The sequence below is a fragment of the Anoplopoma fimbria genome, chromosome 19 (genome assembly GCF_027596085.1).
Source record: "Anoplopoma fimbria isolate UVic2021 breed Golden Eagle Sablefish chromosome 19, Afim_UVic_2022, whole genome shotgun sequence".
In the NCBI taxonomy this organism is placed as follows: domain Eukaryota; kingdom Metazoa; phylum Chordata; class Actinopteri; order Perciformes; family Anoplopomatidae; genus Anoplopoma; species Anoplopoma fimbria.
In genome coordinates, this window is record NC_072467.1 from 10,108,275 (window position 1) to 10,129,304 (window position 21,030).

At 40.7% G+C, this 21,030-nt stretch overlaps 1 protein-coding gene across 1 annotated transcript in view; it reads right to left on the minus strand.

Annotated features, from left to right (window-relative positions):
* Nucleotides 1-21,030, minus strand: part of cdh13 (cadherin 13, H-cadherin (heart)) — a 241,191-nt gene that overhangs the window by 32,889 nt on the left and 187,272 nt on the right. The window contains exon 13 of the mRNA XM_054619535.1: nt 16,261-16,403. Coding sequence (XP_054475510.1) covers nt 16,261-16,403 — 143 coding nt within the window. The remainder of the gene's footprint in view (nt 1-16,260; nt 16,404-21,030) is intronic.

A 21,030-nucleotide genomic window follows, 5' to 3' on the forward strand; every position in this document is an offset into this window, starting at 1 on the left:
CGGAGTATCTCTCTTACTACATTACATTTACATTACATTACAGTCATTTAGCAGACGCTTTTATCCAAAGCGACTTACAGGAAGTGTATTCAACATAGGTATTCAAGAGAACTACTAGTCACCAGAAGTGCATCTCCTTTCTCTCTACAACCTCATGCACACTACTTCAACAACTAAAGAAAACCAAAGCTTGACAGGACAACCGTGTTTAATTACCATTGGTAAGCTATGATTGAGGGAGGGATTTTAGGAACGGTCATCTTTTAGCGAGAATGAATGCTACTGTTTTACATTTAGAAACGGATCCAAGAGAATTTAAAACTTTAAAACACTTTTGGCAGTTTGCTTCTTTACAATGAGTTAAAAAGGAGACCCAAGAACTGGTGAAAGGTTATCATCATTTATTTCATTTAGATGTCATATACAGTACACAACCTAAGGTCGTAAACTAAACAGCCATAAACATACTGCAAGTCCTTGTGCAGGAACTTCTCACCTCCGAGAATACCCCAGGCTACATAACAGCAATGTCAAATAGACCTGAAAATAATTCAGATGGAAAAATTCTCATCTCCATGCTGGGGCTTTTTATTTACGCACAACCTCTTAAACAGAAGCAACATAAAGTTTCCCAAGCTGCTAAATCCCTCTGGCAGAGCGATGGAGGCAAGTGTCCAAGTGCTAAACATGAACTATTTGTGCAAATGCATGAACGTACTGTAGGTCAAGTGTAGTGGAAACCTTAAAAGGCATGAGTAGGTGCAGACTCTCAAGGATAATGGCGGTAATCCAACTTCAACCCCCCCCCACCCACCCACCACACACACACACACACAAGGGCCTACTCACTCTCCCCGCATTCCCACCAACCATCATAACAATTACAGAGCTGAAATACTCCTTGTACCAGAGCAGAGAAATAGTGATAACAGTAAGTTAATATACTTCCATCAGATATTTTGATAGTTGGGTGTAGCAACACAAAATTTTCATTCACAACATAAGACAGACTAGAAATGAATGATGGATGGTAGATGCAGACTCTGTTATATACACCTGCAGCTAAAACATTTTCTGCTTCATACCGGTCTGCAGGGAGTCATATCTAAAAATGTTAAGTGTTTATCAAATAATCATCACAATCTGTTTGTTTGCTAAACTCAAAAGTGTAATTTCATTCTCAGCTGTGAAGCCATCAGCCGACTGTGATTGGGAGAGATAGACAGAAATCAGATGAAATGGTTGCGAGTTTGGCATTTCGACTGTATAATAATCGTGAAATGACTGCTTTTTCTGCATGGAGTCAAGGAATGAAACAAAACAGCAAACAACCCTTTTACAGATAAATACGGCTGTGACAATATCAGCGGCGAATCAAGAGCAGAGAGGAATTACTTTAGCAAGAGCAGACGGATAATGTGTTGAAAAGCAAATCAAAGACAGTAGCTCTTCAGGCGAGACCTTAGATTATCTATTATCACTCGACACCAAGACAGCGAGGATGGGGCTCAGATCCCCGTCAGTGAAAAAGATGAACATTTTGCCCCATTTGTGGTGGGAGAGGCCGTCTCTGTGCTTGGCTAGCTTTAAATGAAGCTGTTTGTCTTAAATGAACACTCCCCAGACATAATCACTCTAATTCTCTGCCCCTCTCTTCTCCTTCTCCTCCTTCTCCCCCATTGCATCATCCCTATGTCATCATCAGCCTGCCATGGCATCAGTGGAGCTTGTCTGCTGGCCTCTGCTTCACACCGCTCTGTCACTAAAGTTCTGATTAAACACCCTGCAATTTATTGATCTTTGCCGCTACAACGTGTCTACCCTACTCTGCGTGTTAAGCACTAAAACATACATAAAAAGTAAACTAGGCAATAATAAAGAAACAGGACATGAGAGGAATTGCTGTGATGCCAAAATAACATGGTCATTTTCAGGGGGATGAAAATGTGTATGAAAACTGTCCTCTCATCGTCTTACTAGTTTTCAGTGTCAAAAATGAATTCATCGGGGCATCAAGCTATCAAACTGTGCTGGCAGTTCCTGTCCAAGTCACAGAGGTTTTAACCAACAGAAACCTTGAAATGAGGACAAAGGTTTTTGCTCTATCTGCCTCTTGGGAAGTGTATGTGTGTTATTTAAGGCTTGAGCCTCTTCCTCTACTAACTCAGACAACAATTTCACTCTGAGTGACTTACTCAATTATTTTGCTGCTTTGGCAATTGCTACATTCCAAATGCAAATTGTCAGTCTCAATGGCCATGTTGGTCGGTAGAGAGTAATGAAACATCAGCCACAGCAAATAACTAGTGAATATGGCAGTTTAGTAATAAGCTGTTCCAGCTCTGTGCCCATATTTTCTTTCAAAATGCATAATTCCAGGGAAACTCTGAACTATATGTCTATGAACCTCTCTAATGGTTCTGTGTTATTCAACGGCCATGATTTAAGATTTATTTTAGTTGTAGGTGGCTTAAAGGAATGGCAGCAATTTTGTGAACAAGCCCACATGCACGTTAAACTCTGTGATTCTGTACTTAATTACATGGTTCTTTAAATTCAATGCTTACGTCAGCATTCTAACATGAAGATATAATATTTACCATTATTTACTAGTATTCGGTATTCCTGTATTTGGTCACAAACAGAACATTTGGACAAATACCATTTTTTACCTTATGGTTGCGCTACATTGAGAATTGAGGAATCACCAAAATAGTTACAATTCGTCCTGAGGGGGACGGCCTGAATGTCTGAACCAAATCTCATGGCTATCTGTAAATAAATTGTAGAAATATTTTATAAAAAAAAACTAAACTGTAAACCTCATGATGGCCCTAGAGGAAAAGTCTGGGAATCACCAGAGTCAGGAGGCTTTATCATCTTGTGACCAAAAATCTCTGCACAAATTCTCATGGCATCCCTGCAATAATTGACAGACAGACGTTGGCCTCCCTGGGGAGACTCTGCTAGCATAGCTAAAAATCTGCATTACCTACCCAGTGCATAGAACAGGAGAGACATCTTATTCTGCATAAGCCTTCCCTCCTTGTTTTTATTACAGTCCATCTCCCATCAGCAATGGTTAACCCTGGATGTTTTAATCCAAATGTGCCTTCAAGTGAGTATGTTTTGTCGAATCTGGAGTAGTCCAATCATATTCGAGCACTGACATTGTCAAAATAACATAAATGTAGATGGAAATCCCTGCACTTCCCTCCTTTTTCTGATCTTCTTTATGCAGGGTTTAATTAGGTTGAAGGGATGAAATCAGAATGTTTCAAAACTTAATAAGCTAAGTAACTTCTTTATTCAAGTGAAGAGTGTTTTTGTAAAAATGTGATAATAAATGATGTATTATTTTCAATGACAATTGTAACAGTCCAAAGCTAAAATTAACTTTCCACAAGTGGGGATTGATTCTGATAAATTGGTTTCAGAGCAGGAATTACACTAATTAAAGGGTGAGATTAGGTTTAATTGTCTTCATCAGAGTCCCTCTTCAAAATGAAAAGGAGCAAAGCCCTCGGGCCAGTTCAGGCAGACAATTCCAGTACAGTTACTGCACTCGCACATAACAAACTCTAAAACAGTAAATTAATCATATACAAATCCAAGGCAAACTTTGCAATATGGCAGCCAATTAAAAAATATTTTGGTCTGGAATGCTGCTGCTGCACAAATCATTTGGAAGAAATTTCTGTAAAACACCATCTGGAAATGCTTCTGCTGCTCTTGCGGTATTTCAAAAGCAGCACCTCCACCTTGTAACTAACTACCTGTAGGCTTTAATTTGAAGTTAGGTTGTACTTGTGAGTGTGGAGGTCAATGTGTAGACACCAAATACAATCTCTGTATATACAGTACTATGCACATACTCACACAATGGGGGGACTGCACAGTCTGGTGATACCTTTCTGTCAGATTTACGCTATCATGTAATCCTTTTTTTAGGAGCAAGATTATTGATTATAACACCTTTAAAGTAATATTAATTATATTTCTTACAATGAAAGTTGGATGATGATGATGATGAAGCATAATAAGAAAAGTTTTGGGACTGCTAGAAGCTAACTGACTTATTTCTGTTCACTTATGATAAAATGAAACATCACCAACATTTCACTCATAAAGTGATGTGCTTCCAGACGGATAAAAAATATTGAAATGGAAGGCAAACCATTTAAATTATATCCCATTTTGAAGAACAACAACTTCTTCTCAATCTTCAACAACTGGTGACGCACAAAACCAATAAACTTTTACTGCATCACTGGAGATTTACATAATGTCCAGTGGCAAACACACAAAAAATTGGATAGAATAAAAACATTACAGACATTAAAATATTCCATTAGTTAGTCCACTCAGCATAATCGTGGTGAAAGTGGATGTAATTTCCAATACATTTGTGAAGACATAGTTAATTTTAGTTGTGATATCGTAATATTAAGACTAAAATTATGGATGCAGCAAAGGTGAACATCGAGGAATTTCTGCAAGCGCCACTTTCATCATCTCCAACCTCCTCCTTTAGGCTTTACCCTCCTGCTCCATCTCCATCGTCCACCACTACTCCCGACACCTCCACCTGCCCGTGGCCGGTGGTTAGACAGCCCTGTTATTCTCCCGTCTGCCCAGAGATGAGAGGAGCAAGCAGACTGATTGACTCCTGGGGCCGCCGGGGCTAATCCACAGCTACAGGCTGCAAACTAACCTTTCTTTCTCTCTCGCTTCCCTTCTTTCTCTCTATCTAACCCCCAAACACTCTTTTTCTCCCAACACTTTGGCTCTAGGCTAATGCTCTATTTATGTCTGACTGTCACTTTCCGTTGTAATCGCTTTATTTTTCTTTCTGTTCTCTGACTTTTTCCTCCCAATGAAAAAGAAGGAAAGACGGGGTTGTGACCAGCAGCAGTTTGAAATGTACCAATTTCTGCCCCTGCACGGTAGGGTGAATATAAAATCCATGATCTGTTTGCAGCCTGTCTCTCCTCTTGGGGAGAAAACGTGTTGCACTTGTGAAGTATTTATGAGAGGAGGTGAGGGCAGGGACCACAACAAATTTGAAAGGGGGAAATGTACAGCAAGTTCCAATTTTCATTTTTTGGCAGAGTCATACATTTGATCAGTTTTTCTTACTGTGAAATAAGTCTGGCAAGTGCTCTGGCCATGAGTGAATTCACAGGATTAAAAAAAAGACCACTTGTAGAGTTTGTCACCAAGGACAAGGCTGAAACAAGACTATTCTAATCTGGCTACGTTTCTTTTTCTCATTAGAACAACAATTATATACCAGGGCAGCTTGGATACAAACAACCAGTGGATGATGCCCTTGGCTAGAAATATTCAGCATTGTTATTACTATGATTATTTTCTTCGGCCACATAAAAGTGTGTGATGAAGGAAATGAAATAACAACAAGCTGGGACTAGAGGAAGCCAGGAGCAGGGCCCGCGTTTGAGGAATGGCTCATTGAAAAATGTCACAATACATCATGCTGCTGCTTAACAGTCAGCGAGACTAAGTCACAGGTGGACCACAGCAAGGTAATAGAGGAGAAAGACAAAAGACAAATGAAGGCAAAATCTAAAATGAGAAAGGTAGAAGATGAGAGCAGGAGGAAGGAGCTTTGAAGGGGAGTGATTTTGAAAATGACATGATTATTTGAAATGTATGCCATGGCAGCAAAATTGACTGAAAACGAGGTAATTCTATTCCCCATCACTTTACTGTGTGAAACAGCAATACCTTACTCTTCATCACCACTTGCACATACAGCAACAGCACAATACCGAGACATCCCATTTCTCTTCGTTTCCTTTAACAGCTTCCTGGGTCCATTCTTGTGAAAACTGTTTACAACTCCATTCAAACACATCCAGCCGCAGTATGAGCCATAATGAGTTCACATTATATTAGGAGCCGTATACTATTACACTGGGATACTTCTTTTCCCTCTGGGTTGAACAGCGTTGTCCTGTATTGTCCTCAGTTAAGAGGTGATTCCAAAGCCAGCGTAGACTAGAATTATGAGACCAGAATCAATGAACAGTGAAACTACAATAGAAGTAAAATTACAAAAAGAAAGAGAGAGATTTTTCCATCAGGCTGAGGATTAACTAAGATAGGTTAAAAGAATATTGTCTTAAATAAAACAATTTCAAAGCTATTTTTACTGCAACTGTTTTAATTATTCGTAAATATATAAAAGTTGGGAGTGCCTTAACATGAGTTGATTTTAAGAATTCAGCTTCTCTGAAAGTTTTTCATTGAAAGCAAAATAAGAAGCAATTAATTTGAAAAAAAAATGTATTTGGTGAATTTAGGCATTGCTTGGCTTGTACACAACATATATACATTTGTAGTAAGATCCCTTGTGGATCTAAAATGACACAAGTGACTTTGCGGTTTAGCTCTGATTTTTTTTAAGAGTGGATCCGGCACAGATTAAACTTCAAAAGATAAGTGTTATTTATCAGATTCTTTGGGGTTTCTTCTCCCTTTTTCAGTCCAAAGGGAGTTAAGTCCTTATCAGCTTATAGTGTAGTAGAACAAACTTAAAGAAAACAGACTCTAGAGTGCCTAAAGATGTGCCACAGATCACTTCACTTTCCTTCAGTCAGTGTAATTCATGGAACAAACAGCTACCTTCACCGTCTTTGCTCTCACTGTAATGTTGAAGGATACAGCATCCTATCTGGTTTAGTATTTTCCACTTCCCCTCTATCTATCTTGCCACTGCACGAGTCCCAGACCTTGTTAAAACTCCCTTCAGATAACCCACTTCATTCTGTCCCATCACTCATCGGTCTCCGCAGGGCTTCGGCAAACACTATCACATGACGCCCTGCTAATCTTATTGGCTGATCAGAACTGTAAATGAACCCAGCCAGAGCCAATTACAAAAGGCACAAGTCATTAAGAGAGATGACTTCGGGGAGAGAAGCGGTGCTGGGGACAGGTGCATCGCAAATTACTTTCAGAATAGAGTTTGGGTTATCAGTTGCTGGCTATTATGCCAAGTGATTTGAAAAGGAAGGTATTGATACGGCTTAAAGGAGGCTTACACCGCAAGCTCTTTTTGTGCTAATTAAACACCTAAATTGCCCTCCTTGGAGAGATTTCCTGTTCTGGTCTGCTCCCAGAGAAACTTTGCTACAGGATTTTTACTGCGATAAAGTGTCGGATCAAAATTAAGAAATAAAGTGTCTACAAATCAAAGTGAAACAACTTTAATTAAGTTTGTTGATATCACAATATTCACACAGCACTTACGCAAGATCTAATGGCCTACTGTGCAAAACTGTGATTGAATAAAAGCTTCTTTTAAACAGTTTATCTGTTTTACTGTGCAGATCGCAATAAACCAAATTTAGTCACACATTCAAAAATGATTAAAAACGCTATACAGGCACCTGTTCTCCCCATGCCTATACCTGCTCCCCATTCCCAGATTGTCTATAAGCTTTTTTCTCAGCAAACATTTTGACATGTGGCAGCTGAAGTGTATATAATACAGATGAATGATGGTTGGATTTCATTGAGCTTCTTTGGTTTCAGGGTCCTGGTGTTGCGCATACTAGCCCACTGCCTGATTTTCATGGTTAACTAGGCCAATTTAAATTGTAATTATGTTATTAGTTATGTTATAAGAAATGTATGCTTCTCATACAATCACAAAAAACATGGGAAATATCCTAAATCTCTTCATTGCATTCACATTTCCCCTCAAAATTATCTGGTGCATGGATCTTAGCTCCTCCCACTACGAGGAGAGAATTATCGCGGAAACACATTTTTGCAGAAATGAGACGTCCTTTCCTTTGAACCTTCTTCTCGAGTTTCTCATAACCACAGCACAGCTGGATCAGATGTCAGTCAGCTTTACAGCTCTGTAGTGACTTCTGATGTTTTGGAATCTTGTATTTGCACACACTACACTGTCCAAATAATCATAACATTTATATTTATACTGTGTACAGATCAGTAGAAGCCAGTGTGTAAATGGTCTTCGGACACTCAATGCACATGTACCATTTCCACATTGCTGCTGTTATCACAGAGCCATCATTTCTAACTAGTGGATGAATAAGAAAAACTAAATCTATGATAAAAATCTATATTATTTAAATGATAATTATCACTCATGTCTCCTCAGGGATTCCTCCTTGCTGCTCATAACATTGGAGCGGCCTTCATTAAGATGAACTGGAACAATTTCCAGTTCAAGTCAGGAGCGAGGAACGATCAAACAACGTAACTGGGTTTTTTCTCACTGTCACTTTAAAAAGCCTCACCGATCAGCCAGGCCCGGTCAGCCAGATGTATACATGCACTGTGTAAAGGGGGACCATATTCTTGAGAAAAAGAAATCCAAAGCAAGTGGAAAGGTCACCTAACTTCCTCCTCCTGATAGCTTAAACAAGTTGAGCCAAAGCTATAGTTAGCAGCAGTAGCTAGCAGGTCTTCCATGCAAAAAGCAATGAAATAAGAGTCTTCACCCATGCTAGACGCTCCGCAAGGCTGTACTTAAGCACAGACATTCTTTGAGCTAAATGGGAATGTCAGCCTGCAAAAATACTCACAATGACAATGCTAAAAAGTTGATGTAAAGCAGGTATATGGTGAACGGTGTACACCATCTTAGTTTAGAGTCAGCATGCTAAGGTTTCCTAATCGGCACTTAACAGCTGAGTCTGATGAACATATTATTAGTTTTGCAGATATTTGGTCATCAACCAAAGTATTAGACAGATATATTTTTGACCTGATGATGTGGCTGGAGAAAAAGTCAAGGGATCATAAAATGTACCCTTGTATTTCAATAGCTGTTGTACAAATAGTTGTTAATATATTTAACTCAAATCCAGCAGTCTGTCAATCTCATGGAAGCACCAGAGGAGAAGTCAGGGATAAGTCTGGGAACAACGAATGTGGCAAACTTTAATGGCATTCCATTACATATCTGTTATATTTCAGTCTACTTGTGTTCGTTGGCATATGAGCTTGCACCTTGACGGTTATTGACTTTGGTGACATCATGTAAATCCCAGCAGAGCTCCACCCAGCTTCAACCCGAGCAGAGGTCTAATCAGCCAGAGTTATAAAAGACACCTGGGCTTGGCCATTACTATTCCACTACAAGGTTTCTGAATGATCTGTCCACGAAATTATTAAAAAGGTCATTATATCACAGTTATTAAAGTTACAAACGTTGGAAGTATTGTAATTATTTCAGTTTCCTCAGTCAAAGATGGAAGAAACATTTCCGTTCATTGTATATTTTGTCCAAGCAGCAAATTGCTTTCAATTTCAAAGTCTATTGAAGCTGATATGGCAGCACAGCCAGGTCTGAGCAATTCTGTGCAGACTCTATGTGAAAGGTGTTAATTGAGGTGGCCTTTATAGCAACCAAGAAACTGTGAGGCTTTGTAATTAAAAACACCCTAAAGCACTGTATATCACACTGCCAGCATACAGCCCAGAATACAAAGATGGTGCCTCTAACTCCTCTTCAGGAACTAAGCCTTTTGACAGATTTCCTATGTTGGTCTAATGACATACATCTAGATAAACTGAAGGAAATCCTCCATCAGCCGTGTTTGCCTGATTCCATCATCTGACTTCATCTTTCATTATCTATGCCTCTCCATCTCTACTACCCACTCATCTCATTTCATTTCATTTGGATCCCTGTTATTAAAACTGCACCCAAAGCTGTTCATATCTCCACAGAGGAAGCCCTCGTGGAAAATCCTGATCCATAGATGTGCTGGGTTAGGGGACAGGAGGTGGTGGAGGGGCACTTTTTACATTTTATCACATTGAATATACTTCCTTTCCACATGACCAGTACTTTCAGTATTTTACAAAACAAGTATCCCAGTATCACTGCACTCAAACAGACTTTCTCTTGCTGAGTGGGCAGAGGCGTGTTTGTTTCAGCGTGCCAGGCCCAGCGATCACTTCTGATCTGAGGATGAATCAGTATTCCAAGGACACGAGAGAGGCACGGCCTGATAACAGCCAACAACAGAGAGCGAGACGTCTCTTGCCTGGCAAAGCTGAACAAAGGTATACGTTAATCACAGACGTGAGCCTGTTTACAAGGTGACGGCTTCCCCAAGAGGTTCAAGCCGAGACATGAAAGACAGAGGCAGTCATGGGGGGACAGGAAGAGGGAGACGGAGGTCGGGGTTGGTGCTACTAAAGTGCTAAAGTGAGAAAGACACAGTGTGTATTTGGGGTTAATGAGGCAGTGCGGCAAGACAGGGGAGGCAACAGCGGGCAAGACCGTGTCGAGCTGTGATCTTCTGCGTATTCTAGAGCATATCCCATTACCCTGCCATTACCCTGGGTCAAGATGCCTTGATTCCCCACCCTCACACTGGCGTCACCCCTGCCTACTGCTACACAGGGTCATAATTGATTGGCTGTGCAAGAACACTTTTCAGTAAAGTAGTTAACCTGCTTGCCTCTGTGTCTCTGTCTCCATAAAGGGATTGACACCAGAGGGATATATAGATATTTGTATATATACTTGGGATTGAAAGTGACCTTAAGACAAGTAAGAGGCATGTCACGTCCAGAATACATATAAGCCTGTTTTGTCAAATGACATCCGACAGAGCCTTAGATCTAATTTTCCTACCCAACTTTGTCCAGTCTTTTTAATTTTCACCTTTTTTTTTCTCCCCGAGACTGTTGAGCTTGTCTCATTTTCTTCCATGTTTCTCTTTTTGTCTCCTTGACATTGAGCCTCCCGTTACTATATTTGCTATTCTATTAGACGGGGTCTGCTCTTTAGCTGATGCTCTCTGGGCTCTAGTCTAATGGATTCTTTGGAAAATTATACAGGGCCGTCATGGCTGATTTCTAGCATTTACTATGTCTCTATCTGCTAACAGCTCAGTCCCAAATCCCCTTTTAATCAAACATTGATTAATCAATAGCTTAATCAGGGTTTGGTAGAGTTTCTTTATACATTCAAACTGGAGAACTAAGAGACTGAGCTATCTGTAAACACTGACAGTAATCCTCACAAATGTTAAAGACTTCTATTTTCTCCATTCTATCCTTGGCCGGAGGATTTCAGCGCACTGGGCTGACACACTGTCTCATTGTGCTTTATTATTTCGCTGCTGTAGTTTGGGGCAGCCTGATCACAGCTGGCTAAAGACACAACATGAGTCTATCTATCTGAATTTAGCTTGCCAGGCAGCCTCACTGTGTTCTTCTGACATGACAGACAGTTAGCAGAGAAACCATTGTGTCTGGGATGGCCTGAAACAGGGAAATTACTCAGACCATTACAGCAATGAGCAGCACACTGGTTTCCTGCACTTAGTATGGGCAATAAGGCAGCACAGTGGCGAACATCGTACACGAAGATGGACACATGTAGAGGCACACACACACACACACACACACACACACACACACACACACACACACACACACACACACACACACACACACACACACACACACACACACACACACACACACACACACACACACACACACACACACACACACACACACACACACACACACACACAGCGGGTATCTCTGCTACTGACAGCCAGCTACCACTGTCAGTCTTTTTCTCTCTTCTGAGGGAAGAGATGATGAACCTATTATGTGGACCTGTCACAGAGCGATGGGAAGATACACACATGCTGCACACACACGCACGCACACACAGTCCGATATAATTTTACATCCATCTGAGCACCAAAGTGTTTTTTTTGTAACCCATTAGAATTCAGCATCCCCTCTCTCCTTTTGCCTCCTGCTTTTGATTTAAACCAGAGGGGATGTGATCTGACTGTGATGAATGCTGAGACTTATCACACTGCTCAGTCTTAGTGCGTGAATGTGTGTGTAATACTTAATATTCCCGTACTTAACAAATGTCTCTTTGACTGTGTCGAGGTTGGCTCACTGTTGTACTGATAGAGACAGACAGACAGACAGACAGACAGACAGACAGACAGACAGACAGACAGACAGACACAGACAGACAGACACACACACACACACACACACACACACACACACACACACACACACACACACACACACACACACTGCCTGCATACTAAATGGTGGTCACTCCTCCGTACGTCAATGTGTTCAAAGCAAACACTGCTCAGCTCTTTTGTGCATAACTTAAGAGTATTTAATAGTGGGTTTGGTGGCAGCACTCTCTGACGATGGCATGTGTGTGAGTATGTGTGAGTGTGCTGCCGCGTTTCACACGACTGGGGCTTTGATAATGTATTCATGCCTCCCAATGACAAATGGCTCCCACCAGGAGGCGGTTTAACATTTAAATGAGGAGCAGGAGAAAACATTGAACCACAACACACAGCAGTGAGTGGATACGCAAGGGGCAAGCTAGAGAGGCACCGCGTGTACCCGGACAAAGACTTTTAAAAAAACAGGATGAACACACAGCTTCAAATCACCCACACATAAACACATCCGGCGACACAGACTATAAAAAGCTAATGTGAAGGAAGGAGAAGGGAGTAAGATGCTGGAACAGCTGGTCTCCCGGTGGGGAATCACAGAGCAGAAGAGAATTTGTTGGCGTGCAAAACCAGCAGCTACTGATGAGAGTTTATATAAACAGCCTGTCAAGCCCTCTGCTCTGGTTGGAACAACGTCTCCTCAAACAATACAGCGCTGCTCTGCCAACCTGCCAGGTTCCTACTGCCCAGGCCAAACTGGGTTGTGGCTTTTCTTTAACTCAGAAACAGAGACTTGTGATGGGAGGAGGGAGACAATGTGCACAAATACAGATGCATTGATGAAAGTGAGCACCGGTGCATGTCAATAAACAGATACGTTTACACTCAGGCATGCACATGCATATGTTTGCACATTCATTCAAGTCTACAACTTCACACGCCATGGAGTGAAAAATGGCCCTGTCTGCCTCTCCTGCAAGGGCAGCTAATTGCTATGGCAACAGAGTGTAACTACCAGACTACAGACTCACTGCTGTAAATTCTCCAGCTGTGATGACCCTTGACCTTGACACTGACATTATCATTACCTCACTACCTTGTTGAACCCCCCAGATCCTGTGTTCCTCTCTTCCCTTCTCTTCTGTTCGTCTTATTTCTGTCTACCATCTTAGCGTCTCTTCCCTGATCATCAGACTCTCCTCCTTCCCAATAGTATGTGTGTTCCATTGTTCACCATCTGTTGCGGCCTGGAGGCCTGCTCCAGCTGACCTGCCTTCATGCTGTTAACCAGGAACTACAGTCAATCTGTTGCTAACCATGCAAAACATTTACCAAGAGTATACTCCCCATTTAAAGATAGCACACAAGGTCAAATCGGCTTAAACTGGGGCAGACCACAAAGGAGAAAATATTTATTTCAGGAAAAACTCTCATCCATTCAGTTACACACAGCAAGAATAAAGGTTGCCAGCAGCATATTTTCTTTTTGAATAGTATTCATTTTGTAAAAATATAATTTCATGGTCGATAGAAAGTAGATTTTAAGTTTCACATGTTGAAAAATTGATCCATATATATTATGTAATGTTGTCTAAGACATACTTTAGTACCTGTTGCTTTCAATCGATTTTTCTTTCTCCAGAATATGTTTTCCCAATTGTCTTTTTGAGTACAGGTGCTTCTCATATAAGCCTCGCCTTTATCCTCCTCCCTTGCTGTTTTACACAGATCTATTTCTCACTCTCATCCTCCTCCTCTCAAGTGCAGGGTAGATAGGTATTTATCTAAGGTCTCCACATAAAGATAAAGATGAAGATGTCAGGGTCAATCGATATCCTGTTGGTAGTCTACATAGGTGGGTTGTCATACGCTCATTGTGCAGATCGCCGTGGGGCAGGAGCAGATTTGTCCTGTCAATGACAGAGTGAGCAGCGAGAGAGTCGAGGAAGGGGGCGAGTGGATATCAGCATTCTGCTCACATTTCAACCAAGTGCAAACACACTGCACGCATGCAAGCATCAATTCAGTGGGGTTGTTAAAGATCTGGGTGAAGGGATTTTTATGGTTCTTGTTACTTATATCTGTGTAGACTAGTGGCCTAGGAGCAGCATGGACCAAGAGCATCTAATCCTTCCCCTTCTACATGTTGGACATACGTAAGATTAAGTGCAGTTTGAGTTTTATGGTTTGGCAATGTCGGTCCACCTCAAGTCTGAAATATCTCAACAATGTATCATCGGATGGATTGCTGTAAACATTGTTGGATTCTCCAGATGCTTAGACTTCTATTTTAGCACCACCGCTTCCCATTTTTGGGGCCAGTCAAATGTCAACTATCAACAATCGAATGTACTGCCATGAAATTTGGTACATAGATTTCTGTACCCCCCTCAATATGCAACATTGGTGATCCTCTGCCTTTTAATCTAGTGCCATCATCGGGTCAGAATTGTATCGTGTCCAACAATTATGTGGAACCCATCTGCTATGGGTCTGAGGACGATTTAGCCTCTAGGGGCAACGGCCAATATATCTGGGGTTCTGGTGTCGGTAAACTTAATTAGAGGAATGTAAAGATATTTGTTCTCCAAAACTCATTTTTTGGAAAAGTCAAACCTCTCTTACTGAGTTAGATGAGATGATTGATATCACTTTTAACTCTGTCCAATAAATATAAAATTATAGCTAGCATCTGTTTATTTTAGTTTAGCACATACTTGACCACTATATTTTATTTTAACTATATAGTGGTCAAGTATGTTATTTTAATTTTGATATTTTCGAAAGAAACAAAACAATATATCATTTGTTTATACGTTAATGAATTAGTAAGCAACATTAAGAGGTGCTACAAATAAGAAGGTGGATTTTTGTTTCCTTCAAATAGAGTCAGGTTAGCTATTTCGCCCCGTTTCAAGTCTTTGTGCTGATCTGCTGGTGGTAGCTTTATATTTACGAAAAAAGACACAAGAGTGGTATCAATCTTTGAATCTGACATTCGGCAAGAAACAAATAAGTGTATTTCCCAAAATGGTAAATTATTTATTTAAAGCAGATAACACTGTTGCCATCAGTATCTTGAAAACTTGAAGCTGTAAACCATCTTCTTATCCCGTATCCTCTTCTGGCTCCAACACCAATCTTCATCATTTCTCTTCTTCCCCCCCAACCCCCGGCTTTATATCTTTTTCCTGTTATCACCTTTCATGTCCCTTCCTTTCTCTTGTTCCTTTGACCCTTCCACCTCCTCCTCCTGCCCCATCATTACTCCTCTTTCAACGCTCATCTTTCTGAGCCTGCCGAATTCCCCAGCACAACAGTACTATTCTGCTGCCTACTAATAGAATCTCTCAGTTCTTTTAATGGATCTGTCAGAATCTCCCTGAGCACGGGAGACCAGATAGATTGATACGGAGAGGGAGAGAGACATTGAAAGAGAGGGACAAAGAGACAGCGAGACACAGGAAGAGAGAAGCCCAGAGAAAAAGGAGAGAGACGCAAAGGGGCTCTCAACACTTTCATCTGTGCCTTTGAAAGTCTCAGAGCAGCAGCTCCACTGACACCGGCAACCAGTGACCATATGTTCTGTTAGAAGCAATGCCACTTAAGGCCATCACATTGTCAACACGGGATAATGACAGTTTCACTGTGGCCAGGTGAAAGTAACCAACAGGGTGAGTCCTTACCAAGAGTGAACTGTGCTTAATGCAGAGGCACGCTTTGTTTCTACTTTTTCAAGTTTGCTTCGATAGTGAGAATAAATCTATAGTGGGAAGCCTTGTTGGCTAGCTGCCAATGCATAAAGTCAAATCTTTATCATAATAATATCCCACTCATTTAACACCTTACATTGTTTAACTAGTGGTAGCTAAAGTGAACTAAGCTTATCTGTGGTGCTATGGTGGTTTTACACCTTTAATTAAAAAGGGTAGGAAGAACTTAATTATTAAGTTTATTAACATTATTAATTATTTAATTAAGTACAGTTTTATCATCCTTACTAACAATCCAAGTCCTCACTGAATTGTTCAAAACAAACCTTTGACACTTTTTGTGCATGGTTGTTTCCTGGGAAATATCTACAAGGAACCAATGTAGGACAATCATTTCAAAGCCTTTATTGACTAGCTAATAACTACTGTTGCATTATATTAGAGACACTACATTAGTGCCCAAATGGATATATATTTATCTGAAGGTTTTACAAATTATTTATTCACATATACTGTTTTTGTCTAACTAACCTCTTTCATTTTCATACAGTGGGGTATCTGTAACTCACCGTTATCTGTGGCGATGAAGCTAGCTGTGTATTTGTTGTCATGGACATAAGGAGACTCACGGTCCAGCGAGGCCGAGGTGTTGACAGTTCCTGTGACTGGGCTCACACTCAGCCAGCCTGCTGGGTCTCGCAAAACAGCATACCTGGAAGAAAAGTAAGTAAAAACAGTAAGAAGTTGTTAATGGACTTTCTAGTCCTATGACCACTCAAAGCGCTTGAACACTACATGTCATTCACCATTTCAAAACCCATTCATACACTGATGGCAGGGGCTACTATTCATGACACCACCAACCATCAGGACTCATCATTTACATCTATTCATACACAGTAGAAAAGCTACGGGAGGTTGTGAACAAATAAGCACCAGAACACCTACTATACATATACACAAAAGATGTCTTTCCAGTTTATTTTGTTCCTATATTTTTAGATTCAATGAGCCTCACAGACAGACTGCTCCATGGATGCAAGAACAGACAAGACATGCATTTCTGTTCTCCACATCTGTTCTGTACAGTGTACAGCTGAATTACCAACACCAGCTTCAAAACATTCCCATTAAGAGAAGTAATACAACAAGATTTTAAATTTTTAGGACATCTGGCATAGGAAATCTGGTTGCATTAGACGATAAATGCTAATGCTCAGAAAAAAATATATAAAAAATATGTATAAATCATAAGTCATTCTTTTGTTTAGTTATGTTTTACCCAAATATGTCGGACCCTCGAGCAACAAGAGCAGCTAACAAATACATGAAAAAAAGAATGTCAAATCAAGGCTAACTATTTTTATTTATTTTTTACACAATCTCAAGGACATCAAGAATTATTTTAAAATGTTTTCAGCTGCTCTCACAAAGAATACCAACTCTTTGTGTTACCTTGGAAACTCAAGGTGAAACCTTTTCATGTACAGTTATTTCATAAACAAGTAGTCTTTGTCAGATATAAAAGGTTCTACAATGCACCTGTACATGTGTGTGTCTGGTTTGTGGGCATGTTTACTACATTGCGGGTACTCGCCTTCCTATTGAGGACAAGATGCATGTTTCCATAACGTTACAATTTAGGCTAAAGACTTGGTTTAGGGTGACAGTTAGGGTTAGGAATCAGGCAAGGAACAGTTATGACTGGGTTGAGGGTTAATCTCTAGGAAATAAATGTCAGTCAATATAATGTGTGTGTGTGTGTGTGTGTGTCCAGCTGGGATGATCGATGGTACTTAAAGTTGTAGGACTAAAATATGTTTGTTTCTTTTCCACTGTTCTGGAGAAATAAGCATTTGTTGAGATGAATAATTTAGTATTTGTTGTGAACTTCTAAAACATGGTGCTGCAGGTAACAGTATGCCAAAGAAGCTCACAATGGTATGGCCTAATAACCAAACATTACAACTAAGATTGCATATAAGATTTTTTCAGTGAAAGGAAGAAGGATGTTGTGTGGTCTGATATAATAATAATAATAATCTCTCCGTATCGGCTCTACCCCTGTGCACATGCATGTGTAGGTGACTGGAGCAGCAGAAACAGCTCCTGCAGGGCTCAGATTTGAAGATGATGGACAACCTCTCCAAAATCTTGTGGGCGAACGGCCAAGTCGGCATCTCCTTGAAAAACAGCCAAAGAGCGGATCGCGACCCTGCTAATGTGGCCACTCAGCCAGCCACTGATGGCTGGTAGATGGTGATTGGAAGGGGCTTGCATCGGTGTTAATGTCACAAGTGATTGATTTTGAAGCTCATTTGCACTAGTTTTCGATACACATTCAGAAATGTGCACACACGTATATACTTTAAGCACATACTATGTGTACCTTCAGACAAGGTCCTCTTCCTACATGCACAAACAAACACACACTGAGAGACACAAGACTACAGAATTTCTTCACCACAAGGCCACGCTTTGCTAAAGTGCTCAGCAGTAGACAAATTGTCTTTGAAATGGAGCTCCTCAGCTAACAGAGCGCGACAAAGCCTTGGGAAATGGCTTTGCAATCAACCTCTGCTCACACCTTTCCCCTCTCGCTCTCAGTCACACACACTTTCCCTGCCAGTGATTACTACTGTTAACCAACACATATGTTCTACTGTAACAAAAGAGGCAGCTCGCCTGCTGCGAGGTTAAATGCACTCTTAATAATGACACATATTCCATTGTACATGCTCTCTTTCCTACACACACTCAAACACACATGGATCAGCCACATGATTCATAAGGCCAACTACTCCGATAAAACAGAGCCTGGCTCACAGGTTATTAACCTCCATATGTCTCTCTCCTCCCATCACTGGCTTCACTGGCAGACACACACGCTGTGTTACTTCACCATTTTGTCATCCCCACATTGTGACACCGAGACACACGCAAAAACACACGCACACACACATGCACAAGAGTACAATGAAGCCTTTAGGATATTTAATGTCAAGTACGTAAGGATCTACCAAAAATGTAATGTATATTTATATTATCTGTATGTGTCAGTGTACTACGGCATGAACAATATTGCTATTATATTATCTTAGGGATCTTATTGTATTGCTCAGCAAATATCCTGGTAATAATTCTTTAAATAAATAGTTTGCTATTTTGAGAGATATTCTTATTCACAGTTGGTTAGCTTAGTGTAGTTTAAAGACTAGAAACAGGCCATAACAACTGTCTGGCATGGGTCTCTCCAATTTAGTAAAGCAGTAAGAACACAACGACACTGTGACGCAAAGACTGCTTCCAGGCTCTGTTCAAAATCGCACATCAACATACTGCCTTGTACATACTCAATCATGTGTATCAATCAATATGTACTGTTCCCAATGAGTAGAGAGCATATGTGGCCACCGAGAGAAAAAGCACTGAACCCAGCCTCTTGTTTTGGAGTGCTCAACACGCTCGCAGGGCTTCCAGTTGAAAATCTCTGAACTTTCCAGAAAAGCACTGGTGCAGAAAAAGGAGAAGCTTGTTTTGGTCGTGTCTGTCAATCCCCAGTTTTATGTGACAATCAGACACATATCATAAAGGAGACCAGAAAGCCCATTTGTGAGAGCAAATCTGCTAGGCGGACACAGAATGTTGCTGCAGGCCGGATCGTCAGACCTGCTCTAACGATACGGCTGTCAGATTGAGCGCTTACAAGCTCATCTATACAAAGAATGAGGAAAGGCATCCTTCAGTTGCAGCTCACACTGCATTCTCATAAAGTCTTGCAAATCTAACATACATCTGGATATTTCTCACATGCACTAAATCCACATACCATTCAGATGAAACACACTGCATACTCTATTTTACATCATGCTTATGCGATTCAGAAGCTAAGCTCAGCTAAAAGCTGTCAAATTCAGCAGCACAGAAACTTTTCAAAAAGAAAGTGGATAACTGCATTTCCCAAAATGTTTAACTATAAATTTAATAACCAAACGCATGTGGTACTCAAAATGTTTTCTTAAATGCAAAGTCTATAATTTTCTCTCAAATGTCAATTTCGATTCTGGCTTCAAAAACCCATTTAGTGTAACAGCAACAATATTAAACTAGAACATGTGCTGTGTAATACATACATTTTGACATTATATCCCTCTGTGACTTATTTCAGAGTGAGCAAAAAACCCCTCTGTGTTAACCAGAATTTCAAATCAGCAGAGCAGCCCAACCAGCTCATCCTTGAAATCTTCCCTTAAATGTGAATTTTCATTCCACATGAACTCACAGATTCACTCTAAAGCACAAACCCTGGGAATCTCTTTCAGACACGTAGGGTATTCCATCACTGGCAGCCAAATACAATGGAGCTATGAAGGCTGTTGAGTAAAATATCAGGCTATTATGTTTCATCCAAAAGTAGAAGTTCTGAAGTAGTGTACTGCTTCTGTCTGCTTTAGTGCATGCTCAAGGGTAGCCACTAAATGAGTCCGATCCACTGCTCCTCCTCGATGTGCAAACATGGGGACAGTCCATTAGAGCCCTTTAAAGGGCAAATTAGAAAGACATTAAAAAGCCATTAGGAATATTCATCTGGTTATACGTTGGTTATCTCCAAAACCAGAGAGGGGCCCAAACAAATCAGTCAACAAATGAGACAGCGCCCAAACACAATGACCACACATGTCCTCATTTAGTTGCAAATACACACACCTGCTTAAAACGTGCACACACAAAAGCAAGCAAAAAAGTAAAACACATGACTGGAAGCAAAAGTCTCTCATGAGGTTGCTTGCACTGTGAAAAAATTGTTATGGCAGCAGAGTGATTTGTCCAGATTTTTTGCTTGAGTGGCAGAAAGAGCCATGGCGTGAGGCACACACTGTGACCTCAATGTTGGTCTTTCACCAGTCTGCAGAGCTACACCCCGAGGGACTACTCTGAGCTGCTATAGCTGGTATCATAGCCCAGTCAGGGGTTGTGTATATGTGTGTGTGTGTGTGTGTGTGTGTGTGTGTGTGTGTGTGTGTGTGTGTGTGTGTGTGTGTGTGTGTGTGTGTGTGTGTGTGTGTGTGTGTGTGTGTGTGTAAGAGTGCAGGTTTTGGTAAGGGATTGCCCTTAGTTGTAAGAGGACACAGAGGAGCCTGGACGGAGCTGGCAGGAGTCTGGGCATCTGTCTTACTTTCAGGTGACTCATTAGATCCATAGCCAAAGACGTAATATAATACCAACCTACAAGGGTCTTTTACATTATTTTACATAAAGAATAGCCTTCCTTACAATGTTTATAAAAAATAAAGGATTGGTTTAAATTATAAGTTAGATAGAAATTATGCACTTTCAAG